General features: G+C 45.3%; 1 protein-coding gene across 1 annotated transcript in view; it reads left to right on the top strand.

Moving 5' to 3' along the window:
- Positions 1-17905, top strand: part of LOC109889166 (ceramide synthase 1-like) — a 58577-nt gene that overhangs the window by 37196 nt on the left and 3476 nt on the right. The window contains exons 3-6 of the mRNA XM_020480389.2: positions 2859-3039; positions 3683-3844; positions 6186-6333; positions 6665-6849. Coding sequence (XP_020335978.1) covers positions 2859-3039; positions 3683-3844; positions 6186-6333; positions 6665-6849 — 676 coding nt within the window. The remainder of the gene's footprint in view (positions 1-2858; positions 3040-3682; positions 3845-6185; positions 6334-6664; positions 6850-17905) is intronic.

Here is a 17905-nt window from a genome sequence, read left to right as displayed (position 1 = left end):
TGCTAGAGCGGCCATAGCCAACTCTAACTGTTGTTATTGTTAATTAAGTGGAAACGTCTAGGAGCAAAGTGGTAGGCCACACAAGCTCCAGAACGGAACCGCTGAGTGGTGAAGTGTGTAGTGCATAAAAATACTCTGTCCTCGGTTGCAACACTCACGACTGAGTTCAAAACTGCCTCTGGAAGCAACGTCAGCACAATAACTGTTCTTCGGGAGCTTCATGAAATGGGTTTCCATAGCTGAGCAGCCGTACACAAGCCTAAGATCACCATGCGCAATGCTAAGCGTCGGCTGGAGTGGTGTAAAGCTCACCGCCATTGGACTCTGGAGCAGTGGGAACACGTTCTCTGGAGTGATGAATCACACTTCATCTGGCAGTCCGACTGACGAATCTGGGTTTGGCCAGGGGAACACTACCTGCCACAATCCATAGTGCCAAGTGTAAAGTTTGGAGGAGGAGGAATTAAGGTCTGGGGCTGTTTTGCATTGGTTGGGGCTAGGCCCCTTGGTTACAGTGAAGGGAAATCTTAACGCTACAGCATACAATAACATTCTAGACATGATTGTGTGCTTCCAACTTTGTGGCAACAGTTTGGGGAAGGCCCTTTCCTGTTTCAGCATGACAATACCCCCGTGCACAAAGCGAGGTCCATGCAGAAATGGTTTGTCAAGATCGGTGTGTAAGAACTTGACTGGCCTGCACAGAGCCCTGACCTCAACCCTATCAAACATCTTTGGGATGAATTGGAATGTCGACTGCGAGCCAGGCCTAATCGCCCAACATCAGTGCCCGACTTCACTAATGCTCTTGTGGCTGAATGGAAGCAAGCCCCGCAGCAATTTTCCAACATCTAGTGGAAAGCCTTCCCATAAGAGTAGAGGCTGTTATAGCAGCAAAGGGGGACCAACTCCATATTAATGGCCATGATTTTGGAATGAGATGTTCGAAGGGCAGGTGTCCACATACTTTTGGTAATTTAGTGTATGTTTCCACCCAGACAGAGGCTTGAACAATGCATAACATTTTAAGCTTCAACTGCTGGCTACTCGTCTGTTGCTTAACCCAACAATAGAAGTGCTTCCCTAAAAGCTGCCTGGGTCAAAATATATTCTGTGAAAGGCTCAATTAATAAGGACAGAATAGCAAAGTCCATTTTTTGTCTCCTCAAATATTGAAGGATGCAGCTCAGCTTCAGAATGTCATATAGACTTATCAATACATACCAATATGCATCAGTTGCGTCTTTTGTGGGCATTTTAAAGCTTGTTTCTAGCAAAGCATGGAGTTAAGAACGCTTATATTATCTGGATACTTTTTGTTTTTATTTATAAAATAAATATAAAGTAACAATAGTTATTCTTTTTGGCATTTTCGTTAAGAAAGGTAACGGCATACCCTCACTCAATTTGTAATGCTTTTGCAACAGTCTTGAATGAGTTCCCACATATGCTGAGCACTTGTTGGCTGCTTTTCCTTCACTCTGCGGTTGAGGTTGGGGGATTGTGGAGGACAGGTCATCTGATGCAGCACTCCATCACTGTCCGTCTTGGTCAAATAGCCCTTACATAGCCTGGAAGTGTGTTGGGTCATTGTCCTGTTGAAAAAAAATGATAGTCCAACTAAGCGCAAACCAGATGGGATGGTGTATCTCTGTAGAATGCTGTGGTAGCCATGCTGGTTAAGTGTGCCTTGAATTCTAAATAAATCACTGACAGTGTCACCAGCAATGCACCATCACACAACTTCCTCCATGCTTCATGGTGGGAACCACACATGTGGAAATCATCAGTTCACCTACTCTGCGTCTCACAAAGACACAGCGGTTGGAACCCAAAATTTCAGATTTCCACCGGTCGAATGTCCATTGCTCGTGTTTCTTCTTGCCCAAGCAAGTTTCTTCTTCTTATTGGTGTCCTTTAGTAGTGGTTTCTTTGCAGCAATTCAACCATAAAGGCCTGATTCACGCATTCTCCTTTGAACAGTTGTTGTTGAGATGTGTCTGTTACTTGAACTCTGTGAGGTGCAATCTGAGGTGCAGTTAATTGCCGATTTCTGAGTCTGGTAACTCTAATGAACTTATCTTCTGCCGCAGAGGTAACTCTTGGTCTGTGGCGGTCCTCATGAAAGCTAGTTTCATCATAGCACTTGATGGCGTTTGCGACTGGACCAGAAGAAACATTCAAAGGATTGACTGACCTTCATGTCTTAAAGTAATGATGGACTGTCATTTCTCTTTGCTTATTTGAGCTGTTCTTGCTAAATAGGGCTATCTTCTGTATACCACCCCTACCTTGTCACAACACAACTGATTGGCCCAAATGCATTAAGAAGGAAAGAAATTCTACAAATGAACTTTTAACAAGGCACACCTTAGTTGAAATGCATTCCAGGTGACTACCTCATGAAGCTGGTTGAGAGAATGCCAAGAGTGTGAAAAGCTGCCGTCAAGGCAAAGGTGGCTACTTTGAAGAATCTCACATTTTAAATATATTTTGATTTGTTTAACACTTTTTGGTTACTACATGATTCTAAATGTGGTTTTTAAATAGTTTTGAAGTCTTCACTAATATTCTACAATGTAAAAAATTTTAAAAATAAAGAAAAACCCTTGAATGAGTATGTACTGTATGTGCGTGCGTATGTGTGTGTCAGCGAGCATGTTTGTTGTGTCTATGCCAGGGTGCATATGTGTTTGCATGTGTGTATGTTCCAGTAGGCATGTTTGTGTGTACGTGCATGTGCGTGTGTGTATGCCAGCATGTGTTTGCCTTTCTCCTGTGGAATATCCGCCTGTGGAATATCCGCCAGGCCGCTCCTCTAATCCTTAGCCTCTCTCTCTGTCTTCTCCCTCTCCCAGAATGGAAGCGTGGCATGACAGTGCCCACGGACATCGCCATCGCCTACCTGATCCAGGGCAGCTTCTACGGACACTCCATCTATGCCACGGTCTACATGGATGCCTGGAGGAAGGATTCTACCGTCATGGTGGTGCACCACGTCATCACCCTGGCCCTCATCACCTTCTCCTACGCTTTCAGGTAGCTGAACACTCCCTGCCTGTCTGGTGGCCCCAGGTTTGGAAAACACTATCGCAATGTGATGCTTTGTAATCTATTGCCTTTCAGGGACATTGATGAAATATTGGCAACATATCCTCTTAGCAATAGTTGTAAACGATAGTTGTAGATGCTTTTGTCGAGTTGTCGAATCACACTCTTAGAAAACAATATTGGGCCCCATAGGAGAACCCTTTGAAGAACCCTTGTGGGTTCCAGATAGAACACTTTTGGTTACAAGAGGAACAGTTTTGAGTTCCACGTAGAACCCTTTCCATAGAGGAAAATGGTTCTACCTAGAACCAAAAAGGGTTTTTAAATGGAACCAAAAAGTGTTCTCCTATGGGGACAGGTCTTTTTTTTACCCTTTTTTCTAAGAATGCAGAATGCTGATTTGTCATAGTGTAAAAAGGCTCTAGGTTATTTGATGTTGAGAAAAAAACGGTGTTATTTGATGACTGTTCTCTTGCTTTAAAAAATATTTGTTTCAAAGTCAATCCGTGTCATTGACTAAGACTAACCCCTTGGCTTTCACATTGCACCATCCAGATAACAGCACAGCTATGTCCTCGGCTAATATTGTTTGTGTACTGACACTGTGGTCCCCACTGCTCTCTTCTCTCAGATTCCACAACATTGGGTTGCTGGTGTTGTTCCTCCACGACATCAATGACATCCAGCTGGAGTTCACCAAGCTCAATGTATACTTCAAGACCCGTGGAGGGGGCTACTACCTCATCAACGACATCCTGTCCAACATGGGCTCTGTCAGCTTCAGCATCACCTGGTGAGGAGAGAGAAGACACACACAGACAAGCACCAGTGTTGGGGAGTAGTGTACAACATGTAGTTCAACTAGTGATTTAACTACATGTTTCAGTAGCTTGGTGGTAGTTGAACTAAATTCAAATCTAAGTAATGTTTCAGTAGTTAATTACTTGTTTTGCCGTTTAGTGGTGTAGCTAACTACTGGAACTACACATAACTTTCTTTGCAAATAGAATATAAAATATGGGTGAAGTAGGAAATAATTGCCTTTCTTTTTCAGCATAACTCCTTTCTAATTTAAACTTGAAACAGTTTTTGTGTTTAATATGCTAAACATTCTGTTAACATCTTACTCCAGAGTGATCTGACCTTGCAATTTGTAGTCTAGGACATTACAGATTTAGATATGATAAATTATCACAGAGTAGTTTGGATGTAGTGAACTGTCATGAAAATTCTTACACAGGGACAGTCGAAGTCAATCTTAAATGAATCATTGTTTATTTTCAGTTATCTGGAGAGAGTCCAACAAACTTGATGCACCATAAGTGAACGTCTGTCAGGAGCTCTAACGGGGCAGTCCCGTTTAGTTCCCCTATATACTGGTTACAGACAGGTTACATAGGCATTGGTTCCGGGATGTGTCTGGCACCGTCTCCTACCTTAACTTAAAGAACATATTCTGGGTGTTCTGCCAAATAGTCTAAAGGAGGAGGTCATGACACCCCCCCCCCCCATATCTTTAACAGGCACAGGCAGAAACCAAGGATTATTTGACACCAAAGACAAGATGCACAAAGTAAAATTGTATTCACATTCCACCCTTTAATCACTTGTGTGATAATAAATCATTACATTTTAAGGTAAGCATTGTTTAATTTCTATATCATATTTCTATTGAGGTAAAGGAAATCAACACATAAAACCAGACACTTCATAATTTCAAGCACTTTATTCTGGGTTGTACAATCCAATTGGTATTAGTAGATCATCATAATAAAGGTTATACTTCTATTAACCGGAGTGAATTTATCAAAAATACACACACATGCACAATTTAGACAAACTAAGAAAAAAAAACACATGCTGCAGAGGGAGGTGTTTAGTCACAGGGTCCTTAGCTTAGTGATGAGCTATTTGGGCTCTATGGTGTTGAATGCTGAGCTGTAGTCAATGAACAGCTTTCACGTTGGTTCTATCACTTTAATTTTAGACCCTCAATTTAGCACACACCGATACTGGCAGACAGTACATTTACATTGACATAGAGTATCTTCATTTTATATTTCTAGCATGAACTTTTTTCATTCCGGCCCCCATTTGTGGTAATGACAGATTGGTATCTCAATGCATTCTTAGCCTAAATTAATATTCATTTTGCAGTGTGCAGACCTCCACAATCAACCTAATACCCCAAATAAACAATTTTGGATATGCCTAAATCAATTACGGGCACGGTTGACCACTCCCTCCCTCCCGGCACTCATCCTTCTGGCATTTCTCTATTTGCTTCTTCAGATGGTGTTTCAGTTCGTCCTCCAAATGGCACGTTCAAAGTGGATGGTCCTTGATAATGTCTTTCTCCTGAGCCACCACTGTCTTTTTTTACAGTCCATTATGTATTGCCTATTTTCCTACCAGTACACCAGAAGGAAACCGACTGGCTCCAGGTCATCTATAAGTCTTTGCTAGGTAAAGCCCTGCCTTATCTCAGCTCACTGGTCATCATAGCAACACTTCCTTTGGCTGCCTTTCCTTCCAGTTCTCTGCTGCCAATGACTGGAACGAATTGCAAAAATCACTGAAGCTGGAGCACAATGAAAAATATTTGCAGTAACAAGACGTTTTCTTTGTAGTAATGGTACAAGCATGAAATCATGAATCTGCGCTCAGTGTATTCTCCATGACACTCAGGGGCTGTTGTACAGTGAAGTAATCATTGCAATAATTATCATCTGGGTAATTGTTTCTAGGTGCACGCTACTCCTAAATAAAGAAATCCAGGTCCAATAGCAAAATATTTAGGCGCATATGCTAGTAAAATGGTTGCACTCTAGAGCCCTTGCTTGGTAACTATATGTTCAGAGTAGCTTCCCCAAAACTAACAAGCACACACGCCTGCATGCCTGGGTACACACACACACAACACACACATACAACACACAACACACAACACACAACCACACACACATACACACACACACACACACACACACACACACACACACACACACACACACACACACACACATACACACACACACACACCTGTCCTGAGACATAACAAGGATGTTTGAAACCCTAGACAATGGTAATCTTTCTACCCTAAAGTGTCTGAATAACACTGTTCCTCTGTGCAGGTTTTGGTTTCGTCTCTACTGGTTCCCTCTGAAGGTTCTGTACGCCACCTGTGTGTCCAGCCTCCAGTCCGTCCCAAACATACCCTTCTACTTCTTCTTCAACTCACTCCTCTTGACACTCCTCTGCATGAATATCTACTGGTTTTTGGTGAGTGTTGGACCTCCGTCTGCAGAAGGTCACAAATCTCACAGTGGTGTGCAAACATACTGTAGCTTCCTCATTAGTCAGACTCTAGGTTAAACAAGACTAATCTAATTCAGAGAGGGCAACCACTCACAGATATGTGTTCCCAATAAATAAATACCATGTCTTGACAGTTTTATGACTATTACCTTGTCTTTTCCATTTGTATTAGCCTAATATGTCTAATGCCTCTGTCAGGGGTTGATACATTCAAAATAAACTGGACTGAATATGTGACATCAAACCTCTCTCCCCTCTAACCCCTGATCCCCATCCCCCCTCTCTCTCCCTACAGTATATAGTGGCATTTGTGGCGAAAGTCCTGACGGGGCAGATGAAGGATGTAAAAGACCTGAGGGAGTACGAGGGTGAGGAGGGAGCCCAGAGGGCCGCAACCCTGCTTAAGGCCGAGCAGCAGAGTAAAGATGCAGGACATCTCAACAATTCTGCTGAAACTCAACTCAACAACTCTACTGAAGGGTGAGGAAACAAACACACTACTTTACCATGCTGATTCAACATGTGTATATGAATCACCAAATCATATGTATGTATTAGGTCTGCTAAATTACTAAAATATAAATTCACAAATATAACTTTAAACATTTTTTATATTTTTTATTATCAACCCCCACTCTTCTGAGGGGCAAAAAAATGTAGTTTTTTTCAGCTTTATTACTAAATATAAATACATTTTATGTATACATTTTACATACACATTTGACATATATGGTACTTTTATATAAAGCAGTCTTATAACAATAATACATTACCAAACATCAGCTCTTTAATCCCAACCTTCAGCCACTCTCAGCCCATCACACCTATCACCATAGACCTCAGCTCTTTAATCCCAACCTTCAGCCACTCTCAGCCCTTTCCACCTATCACCATAGACCTCAGCTCTTTAATCCCAACCTTCAGCCACTCTCAGCCCATCACACCTATCACCATAGACCTCAGCTCTTTAATCCCAACCTTCAGCCACTCTCAGCCCATCCCACCTATCACCATAGACCTCAGCTCTTTAATCCCAACCTTCAGCCACTCTCAGCCCATCCCACCTATCACCATAGACCTCAGTTCTTTTATCCCAACCTTCAGCCACTCTCAGCCCATCACACCTATCACCATAGACCTCAGCTCTTTAATCCCAACCCTCAGCCACTCTCAGCCCATCCCACCTATCACCATAGACCTCAGCTCTTTAATCCCAACTTTCAGCTACTCTCAGCCCATCCCACCTATCAACATAGACCTCAGCTCTTTAATCCCAACCTTCAGCCACTCTCAGCCCATCCCACCTATCACCATAGACCTCAGCTTTTTAATCCCAACCCTCAGCCACTCTCAGCCCATCCCACCTATCACCATAGACCTCAGCTCTTTAATCCCAACCTTCAGCCACTCTCAGCCCATCCCACCTATCACCATAGACCTCAGTTCTTTAATCCCAACCTTCAGCCACTCTCAGCCCATCACACCTATCACCATAGACCTCAGCTCTTTAATCCCAACCCTCAGCCACTCTCAGCCCATCCCACCTATCACCATAGACCTCAGTTCTTTAATCCCAACCTTCAGCCACTCTCAGCCCATCCCACCTATCACCATAGACCTCAGTTCTTTAATCCCAACCTTCAGCCACTCTCAGCCCATCCCACCTATCACCATAGACCTCAGTTCTTTAATCCCAACCTTCAGCCACTCTCAGCCCATCACACCTATCACCATAGACCTCAGCTCTTTAATCCCAACCCTCAGCCACTCTCAGCCCATCCCACCTATCACCATAGACCTCAGCTCTTTAATCCCAACCTTCAGACACTCAGCCCATCCCACCTATCACCATAGACCACCCTCGTTTGGTTGTGCCACCCTCTTTTGGTTGTGCCATGTGCCATATACTTTCCAATTGTAACCTTGTAACCTTTCTAATCGTATATTAACCACAGATTGTGAGCTAAAAATTTAAACTTTTCCTACGAGTATTATTATATTATTTATTGACTGACTATGGCTTTCCAAATTGCCCAACACTGCTATTTGTAAGGTTCATTTTAAGGGCATGTTGTGATTTTTTTTAACCATTCCTGAACCTGTAACCATCATTAAGCTACATAGGGGCAATACCAGAATAATTGATCTGTTGATTCTGTCTCTTCGCAGCAAAATCTACAGAGCTGAGATTGTTGCATGCCCCATATATATATATATATATATATATAGCATTCTGTTGGTGGCAAAATAATTCTATAATAATGTAAATCAAGTGTAGTTTTTTGTACCAGTCCATAAACTATATGCCACGAATATTACCTTGAATGTTTTACTGTACTGAAGTAATGCCATCACCATACACTATACAGACACTGCATCTCCAGGTGACAAAGGCTTTCCAAAACATCCAGAGAGAAGGTTTTTGTCAGGAAAACCTGAAGAGAGAGAATGACCCCTTGGCCTTAGATGACTCAGTAAACACTGGTAATCCTGATTCTCATCCTGGGGTATCTTAGCTGGATGGGTCTCAATTCATAGAATTTATGTCCCTGTCCACTCGACCCAAGTTGTGTCCAAGTTATTCTCTTCCGTCGACCCTGTCCCTTCATATCTGGATTCTACAACAAAGAAGAGCTAGAGGCTAGGCTAGGGGAAGTATAGGCTTTGCATTGTTATTATTAGCGGCTTGGGTCTTTTTTAATATCGAGGAATATTTCCCTTTCTCTGTTCATAGGAGTAACAACATGAATTTGTGCGTGACTCAGAAATAATGCGGTGCCGTCAGCTGCCATCAGCTGGAAGAAGGTGTCCTTTTTTGGTCAGTGTCAGTGAAGGAAAGGAAAGGGAGAGGGGAGAGATGCTGAGACTGACCATCAGATGCAAGCACCATCAGCCTAGTAAAATAAATCATTTAAATGTATGCTCACTCAGCTTTGCCTCACAAGTAATACAACAACGGATTTATTACCGATGTGATCATATAGTGTGTCCATAATGGCGCAGCAGTAAGACGTGTTTGTTTTCTTCCCAATTTTTTTATTTTTTTTGTATACATCTCAATCTCTTTTTTTCCATTTTCAAAATAAATATACATTACTGCAACCCGCCTCACTCAATGTGGTACGGATCAGCAATTTTTTTTAGACCTTATAACTGGACCCTCCATCAGATGCTAGCCAGCTAATTAGCTACTAGTTATTTAGTCATTGTTAGCCTCTGCTAGCGGTTTTTACCTTTAGCTCGGACTCCTGCCGCTTTAGCCTGGATAGCCCGGACAATACCTGCCAGTCTGCACAGCGCGATACCAGCCCTGAGCATATCGGACTGCTTTTTTCCACTACATCCCCGGATTGCTGACGGAAGCTCTGGACCATTACACTGGATCTTTGCAGCTAGCTAGTTGCTACCGAGGAGCTATTGTGGCTAACGCCTTTGTCCAGAAGCATGCACCAGTTAGCCCCGAGCTAGACCCATCTCCCGGCTAGCAAACAAAGTACACCAACTACAACATTTCCCTTGTCAATTGGACTGGACCCTTTGTCGACATGGAGCCCAGCCGATCCATCACGACTGGTCTACTGGTCTGCTGACATAACTCGGCCGATGTGCTCTCAACCGGCCTCTGCGTCATGGATGCTTGGTGATGATCCATATGCTATCCCCGGCCTGCTAGCTCTCTGAACGCCGTGTCTCCCGCTCGCACAACGTAGTAATCGACTACTGAACAGTTCCCTGTTTCATCTAGTGCTGCTCTTCGGACCCTATGATCACTCGGCTACACAGCCGACACCTGCTGGACTGTCCATTAACATGAACCGGAACCCCCAAAGAAGCTAGCCAGCTAACTAGCTACTAGCTAGTAGTCAGTTAGCCACTGCTAGCGGTCATCAGCTAACCTTAGCCCAGTCCAACTCCTGCCAGTCTGCACAGCGCGATTCAACCCAGAGCATACCGGACTGATTTTTCTCCACCAAATCTCCATATCTCCTACTGCAAGCTCTGAACCTTTACACCTGGATCAGCGCAGCTAGCTAGCTGCTATCCGAGTGGCTACTCCTGGCTAATGTCTCTGTCCCGAAGCAAACACCAGTTAGCCTGTAACTAGCCTTGTGCTAGGCCCATCTCCCGGCTAGCTGAAGAGATCCATCAGCCAATTTCTTGGGCTACAATACCTATTTTGCTAATTGGCCTGGACCCTTTTACTGCCTACACGGAGCCCTGCCGATCCATCACGACTGGTCTGCCGACATAACCGTCCGGGGGGGCTACAACAGACTCTTTCTTAGCTAGCCCTTTTGTTCCACTTCCCACACATGCGGTGACCTCACCTGGTTTAAATGGTATCTCTAGAGACAAAACCTCTCTCATCGTCACTCAATGCCTAGGTTTAGCCCTTGGTTCACTCCAGACCTGACTGCCCCTGACCAGTACAAAAATATCCTGTGACGTATCGCATTAGCATCGAATAGCCCCCGCGATATGCAACTTTTCAGGGAAGTTAGGAACCACTATACACTTTTATTTTTTTATTTCACCTTTATTTAACCAGGTAGGCTAGTTGAGAACAAGTTCTCATTTGCAACTGCGACCTGGCCAAGATAAAGCATAGCAGTGTGAACAGACAACACAGAGTTACACATGGAGTAAACAATTAACAAGTCAATAACACAGTAGAAAAAAAAGGGGAGTCTATATACATTGTGTGCAAAAGGCATGAGGAGGTAGGAGAATAATTACAATTTTGCAGATTAACACTGGAACAAGCAGTTAGGAAAGCAAAGGCTAGCTTTTTCAAACAGAAATTTGCATCCTGTAGCACAAAGTCCCAAAAGTTCTGGGACACTATAAAGTCCATGGAGAATAAGAGCACCTCCTCCCAGCTGCCCACTACACTGAGGCTAGGAAACACTGTCACTACCGATAAATCCACAATAATTGAGAATTTCAATAAGCATTTTTCTACGGCTGGCCATGCTTTCCACCTGGCTACCCCAACCCCGGTTAACAGCCCTGCACCCCCCACAGCATCTTGCCCAAGCCTCCCCCACTTCTTCACCCAAATCCAGACAGCTGATGTTCTGAAAGACTTGCAAAATCTGGACCCCTACAAATCAGCTGGGCTAGATAATCTGGACCCTCTCTTTCTAAAATGATCCACCGCAATTGTTGCAACCCCTATTACTAGCCTGTTCAACCTCTCTTTCGTATCATCTGAGATACCCAAAGACTGGAAAGCTGCCGCAGTCATCCCCCTCTTCAAAGGGGGAGACACTCCAAACTGTTACAGACCTACAGTGCCTTGCGAAAGTATTCGGCCCCCTTGAACTTTGCGACCTTTTGCCACATTTCAGGCTTCAAACATAAAGATATAAAACTGTATTTTTTTGTGAAGAATCAACAACAAGTGGGACACAATCATGAAGTGGAACGACATTTATTGGATATTTCAAACTTTTTTAACAAATCAAACACTGAAAAATTGGGCGTGCAAAATTATTCAGCCCCCTTAAGTTAATACTTTGTAGCGCCACCTTTTGCTGCGATTACAGCTGTAAGTCGCTTGGGGTATGTCTCTATCAGTTTTGCACATCGAGAGACTGACATTTTTTCCATTCCTCCTTGCAAAACAGCTCGATCTCAGTGAGGTTGGATGGAGAGCATTTGTGAACAGCAGTTTTCAGTTCTTTCCACAGATTCTCGATTGGATTCAGGTCTGGACTTTGACTTGGCCATTCTAACACCTGGATATGTTTATTTTTGAACCATTCCATTGTAGATTTTGCTTTATGTTTTGGATCATTGTCTTGTTGGAAGACAAATCTCCGTCCCAGTCTCAGGTCTTTTGCAGACTCCATCAGGTTTTCTTCCAGAATGGAAGAATGTGAGTGTTGCTTTTACGCCAAACATAACGTTTTGCATTGTTGCCAAAAAGTTCAATTTTGGTTTCATCTGACCAGAGCACCTTCTTCCACATGTTTGGTGTGTCTCCCAGGTGGCTTGTGGCAAACTTTAAACAACACTTTTATGGATATCTTTAAGAAATGGCTTTCTTCTTGCCACACTTCCATAAAGGCCAGATTTGTGCAATACACGACTGATTGTTGTCCTATGGACAGAGTCTCCCACCTCAGCTGTAGATCTCTGCAGTTCATCCAGAGTGATCATGGGCCTCTTGGCTGCATCTCTGATCAGTCTTCTCCTTGTATGAGCTGAAAGTTTAGAGGGACGGCCAGGTCTTGGTAGATTTGCAGTGGTCTAATACTCCTTCCATTTCAATATTATCACTTGCACAGTGCTCCTTGGGATGTTTAAAGCTTGGGAAATCTGTTTGTATCCACAACAGTATCTCGGACCTGCCTGGTGTGTTTGTTCTTCATGATGCTCTCTGCGCTTTTAACGGACCTCTGAGACTATCACAGTGCAGGTGCATTTATACGGAGACTTGATTACACACAGGTGGATTGTATTTATCATCATTAGTCATTTAGGTCAACATTGAACATTGAACTTCTGGAGAGAGTTTGCTGCACTGAAAGTAAAGGGGCTGAATAATTTTGCACGCCCAATTTTTCAGTTTTTGAATTGTTAAAAAAGTTTGAAATATCCAATAAATGATCACTTCATGATTGTGTCCCACTTGTTGTTGATTCTTCACAAAAAAATACAGTTTTATATCTTTATGTTTGAAGCCTGAAATGTGGCAAAAGGTCGCAAAGTTCAAGGGGGCCGAATACTTTCGCAAGGCACTGTATATCTATCCTACCCTGCCTTTCTAAGGTCTTCGAAAGCCAAGTTAACAAACAGATCACCAACCATTTCGAATCCCACCGTACCTTCTCCGCTATGCAATCTGGTTTCCTAGCTGGTCATGGGTGCACCTCAGCCACGCTCAAGGTCTTGACCTGGCCAAATCTTTCAACTCTGTCAATTACCACATTCTTATCGGCAGATGCAACAGCCTTGGTTTCTCAAATGACTGCCTCGCCTGGCTCACCAACTACTTCTCAGACAGAGTTCAGTATGTCAAATCAGAGGGCCTGTTGTCCGGACCTCTGGCAGTCTCTTTGGGAGCACCACAGGGTTCAATTCTCGGGCCGACTCTCTTCTCTGTATACATCAATGATGTCACTTTTGCTGCTGGTGATTCTCTGATCCACCTCTACGCAGCCGGCACCATTCTGTATACTTCTGGCCCTTCTTTGGACACTGTGTTAACTAATCTCCAGACGAACTTCAATGCCATACAACTCTCCTTCTTTGGCCTCCAACTGCTCTTAAATGCAAGTAAAACTAAATGCATGCTCTTCAACTGATCGCTGCCGGCACCTGCCCGCCCGTCCAGCATCACTACTCTGGACGGTTCTGACTTAGAATATGTAGACAACTACAAATACCTAGATGTCTGGTTAGGCTGTAAACTCTCCTTCCAGACTCACATTAAGCATCTCCAATCCAAAATTAAATCTAGAATCAGCTTCCTATTTCACAACAAAGTATCCTTCACTCATGCTGCGAAACATACCCTCGTAAACTGACTATCCTACCGATCCACGACTTCGGCGATGTAATTTACAAAATAGCCTCCAACACTTTCCTCAGCAAATTGGATGCAGTCTGTCACAGTGCCATCAGTTTTGTCACCAAAGCCCCATATACTACCCACAACTGTGTCCTCTATGCTCTCATTGTTTGACCCTCGCTTCATATTTGTCACCAAACCCACTGGCTCCAGGTCATCTATAAGTCTTTGCTAGGTAAAGCCCCACCTTATCTCAGGTCTCTGGTCACCATAGCAGCACCCACCCATAGCACGCGCTCCAGCAGGTATATTTCACTGGTCACCCCCAAAGCTAATTCCTACTTTGGCCGCCTTTTCTTTCAGTTCTCTGCTGCCAATGACTGGAACGAATTGCAAACATCACTGAAGCTGGAGACTCATATCTCCCTTACTAACTTTAAGCATCAGCTGTCAGAGCAGCTCACAGATCATTGCACCTGTACATAGCCCATCCCACTACCTCATCCCCATATTGTTATTTATTTATTTATTGTGCCTTTGCACCCCAGTATCTTTACTTGCACATTCATCTTCTGCACATCTATCACTCCAGTGTTTAATTGCTAAATTGTAATTACTTCGCCACTATGGCCTATTTATTGCCTTATCTCCTTAATCTTACCTCATTTACACACACTGTATACAGATTTTTTCTATTGTGTTATTGACTGTACGTTTGTTTATTCCATGTGTAACTGTGTTGCTGTTTGTGTCGCACTGCTTTGCTTTATCTTGGCCAGGTCGCAGTTGTAAATGAGAACTTGTTCTCAACTGGCCTACCTGGTTAAATAAAGGTGAAATAAAAATGTTTAATAAAATAGCCTACCTCAAATTTTGAAATATAATTTTAAAATATGGCTCTAACAACAATGTATTAGCAGGGATATTTAAGCAAAGCCAATATGCGTTGGTCATGTATTGGGCCTATAGCGTATTGCACAAACGTCATTGTTACAGTATACTGTTTTTAATAGGTTAATGTTGCATAGGTTTACGTAATAAAAATAAAAAAACATTATTATTTTTATCTGAGCAGTAGATCTCGGGTTGCAATTTGACTTGATTCAGAAAAGGTTGGTGACCACTGCTGTAGAGGCAGGCACACAGAGACAGAGACCTACATACAGTATAACTGGCTAGAAGGTAAGAATAAGTGTTTGGTTTTGGTTGACTACATGGCTAGAGGCTAGGCTAGGGGAAGGACAGATTAGAGGCTAGGGCAAGGACAGATTAGAGGCTAGGGCAGGCACGGGCTACAGGCTAGGGCAGGGACGGGCTAAAGGCTAGGGCAGGGACGGGCTAAAGGCTAGGGCAAACACGAGCTACAGGCTAGAGCAAACATGGGCTACAGGCTAGGGCAAACACAGGCTACAGGCTAGGGCAAACAGGCTACAGGCTAGGGCAAACACGGGCTACAGGCTAGGGCAAACAGGCTACAGGCTAGGGCAAACATGGGCTACAGGCTAGGGCAAACATATGCTACAGGCTAGGGCAAACACGGGCTACAGGCTAGGGCAAACATGCTACAGGCTAGGGCAAACAGGCTACAGGCTAGGGCAAACACGGGCTACAATTTAGGGCAAACACGGGCTACAGGCTAGGGGAAGGATGGGCTGCAGGCTAGGGGAAAGACGGGCTTGTTGCTATGGAAAGGAAGGGTTAGAAGCTATGGGAAGGAAGGGCTACAGGCTAGGAGAAGACAGGGCTACAGGCTAGGAGAAGGCAGGGCTACAGGCTAGGAGAAGGCAGGCTTGAGTCTAGGATGGACTACAGTCTGGAGTGAAGGAAGTGCTACATGCTAGGGGAAGGATGGGCTTGACGCTAGGGGAAGGACAGGCTACAGTGTAGGGGAAGGACGGGCTTGAGGGGAAGGACGGGCTTGAGGCTAGCGAGGTGAAGGGGCGAGCTTGAGGCTAGCGAGGTGAAGGGGCGAGCTTGAGGCTAGGGAGGGGAAGGACTGGCTTGAGTCAAGGGGATGCACGGTCTACTGGCTAGGGGAACGACGTGCTACAGGCTATGCAAAACAGAGGCTAAGGCTAGGGGAAGGGCTACAGGCTTAGAGAAGGATGGGCTAAAGTAAAAGATTGATTGATTGAGGCTAGGGGAATTTTTTATTTATCCTTTATTTTACTAGGCAAGTCAGTTAAGAACAAATTCTTATTTTCAATGACGGCCTAGGAACAGTGGGTTAACTGCCTGTTCAGGGGCAGAACGACAGATTTGTACCTTGTCAGCTCGGGGGTTTGAACTTGCAATCTTCTGGTTACTAGTCCAACGCTCTAACCACTAGGCTACCCTGGCACCCCAAGGATTAGCTTGAGGCTAGGGGAAGGATTGGCTTGAGGTTAGGGGAAGGATGGGCTACAGGCTAGGGAAAGGAAGGGCTATAAGCTAGGGGAAGGAAGGGCTACAGGCTAAGAGATGGCAGGCCTGAGACTAGGGGAAGGATGGGCTACAGGCAAGTGGACAGACTGCTTGAAGCTAGGAGAAGGATGGGCTGCAGTCTAGGGGAAGGACGGGCTTGAGGCTAGGGAGGGGAAGGACGGGCTTGAGGCTAGGGAGGGGAAGGACGGACTTGAGGCTAGGGAGGGGAAGGACGGACTTGTGGCTAGGGAGGGGAAGGACGGACTTGTGGCTAGGGAGGGGAAGGATGGACTTGTGGCTAGGGAGGGGAAGGATGGGCTTGAGGCTAGGGAGGGGAATGACGGACTTGAGGCTAGGGAGGGGAATGGCGGGCTTGAGGCTAGGGAGGGGAAGGACGGGCTTGAGGCTAGGCAGGGGAAGGACGGGCTTGAGGCTAGGGAGGGGAAGGACGGGCTTGAGGCTAGGGAGGGGAAGGACGGGCTTGTGGCTAGGGAGGGGAAGGACGGGCTTGAGGCTAGGGCAAGGATGGGCTTGAGACTAGGGAGGGGAATGGGGGGCTTGAGGCTAGGGAGGGGAAGGACGGGCTTGAGGCTAGGGAGGGGAAGGACGGGCTTGTGGCTAGGGAGGGGAAGGACGGGCTTGAGGCTAGGGCAAGGATGGGCTTGAGGCTAGGGCAAGGACGGGCTTGTGGCTAGGGAGGGGAAGGACGGGCTTGAGGCTAGGGAGGGGAAGGAAGGCCTTGAAGCTCGGGGAAGGCTTGTGTCTAGGGGATGTAAGGTCTACAGGCTAGGGAAGTAATGGCTACAGGCTAGGGGATATAAGGGCTTGAGTCTAGGGGATGGACGGACAGGCTTGAGGCTAGGGCAAGGATGAGCTTGAGGTTAGGGCAAGGACGAGCTTGAGGCTAGGGTAAGGACGGGCTTGAGGCTAGGGCATGGACGGGCTTGAGGCTAGGGCATGGACGGGCTTGAGGCTAGGCCAAGGACGGGCGTGAGGCTAGGCAAGGACAGGCTTGACGCTAGGGCAAGGATGGGCTTGAGGCTAGGGCAAGGACGGGCTTGAGGCTAGGGCAAGGACGGGCTTGAGGCTAGGCCAAGGACGGGCGTGAGGCTAGGCAAGGACAGGCTTGACGCTAGGGCAAGGATGGGCTTGAGGCTAGGGCAAGGACGGGCTTGAGGCTAGGGCAAGGACGGGCTTGAGGCTAGGGCAAGGACGGGCTTGAGGCTAGGGCAAGGACGGGCTTGAGGCTAGGGCACCTGATTCTAAGGTTAGTTACATCTGTGGTTGTAGTGAAAACCTACAGGAGGGTAACTCTCCAATAACAGAGTCTAGGCTAGGGGCAGGAAGGGCTAGAGGCTAGGTAAAGGAAGTAGGGGTTGTTTTTGAACCAGGCCGACCTGTAGACAACCATTCATCACACCGTAAACCTCATGCCAATAACGAGCGTTTTCCAAACAACCCCTATGCACTTCAGTGTGTGCAGATCTGAAATAACCAGATACAGTAGGTGTGATAAATATGGCGGACTACAGTCGGGAAAAACATCCACTTTTAAAATGAAAGACCACCATACATTGATGAATAGCGTTGTTCCAGTCCATCCTTGGGTGTAGC

The sequence above is a fragment of the Oncorhynchus kisutch genome, linkage group LG4, assembly GCF_002021735.2.
Source record: "Oncorhynchus kisutch isolate 150728-3 linkage group LG4, Okis_V2, whole genome shotgun sequence".
Taxonomy (NCBI): Eukaryota; Metazoa; Chordata; class Actinopteri; order Salmoniformes; family Salmonidae; genus Oncorhynchus; species Oncorhynchus kisutch.
Note: the sequence above shows the minus strand (reverse complement) of the source record. Positions and strands in the feature narration are given on the sequence as shown.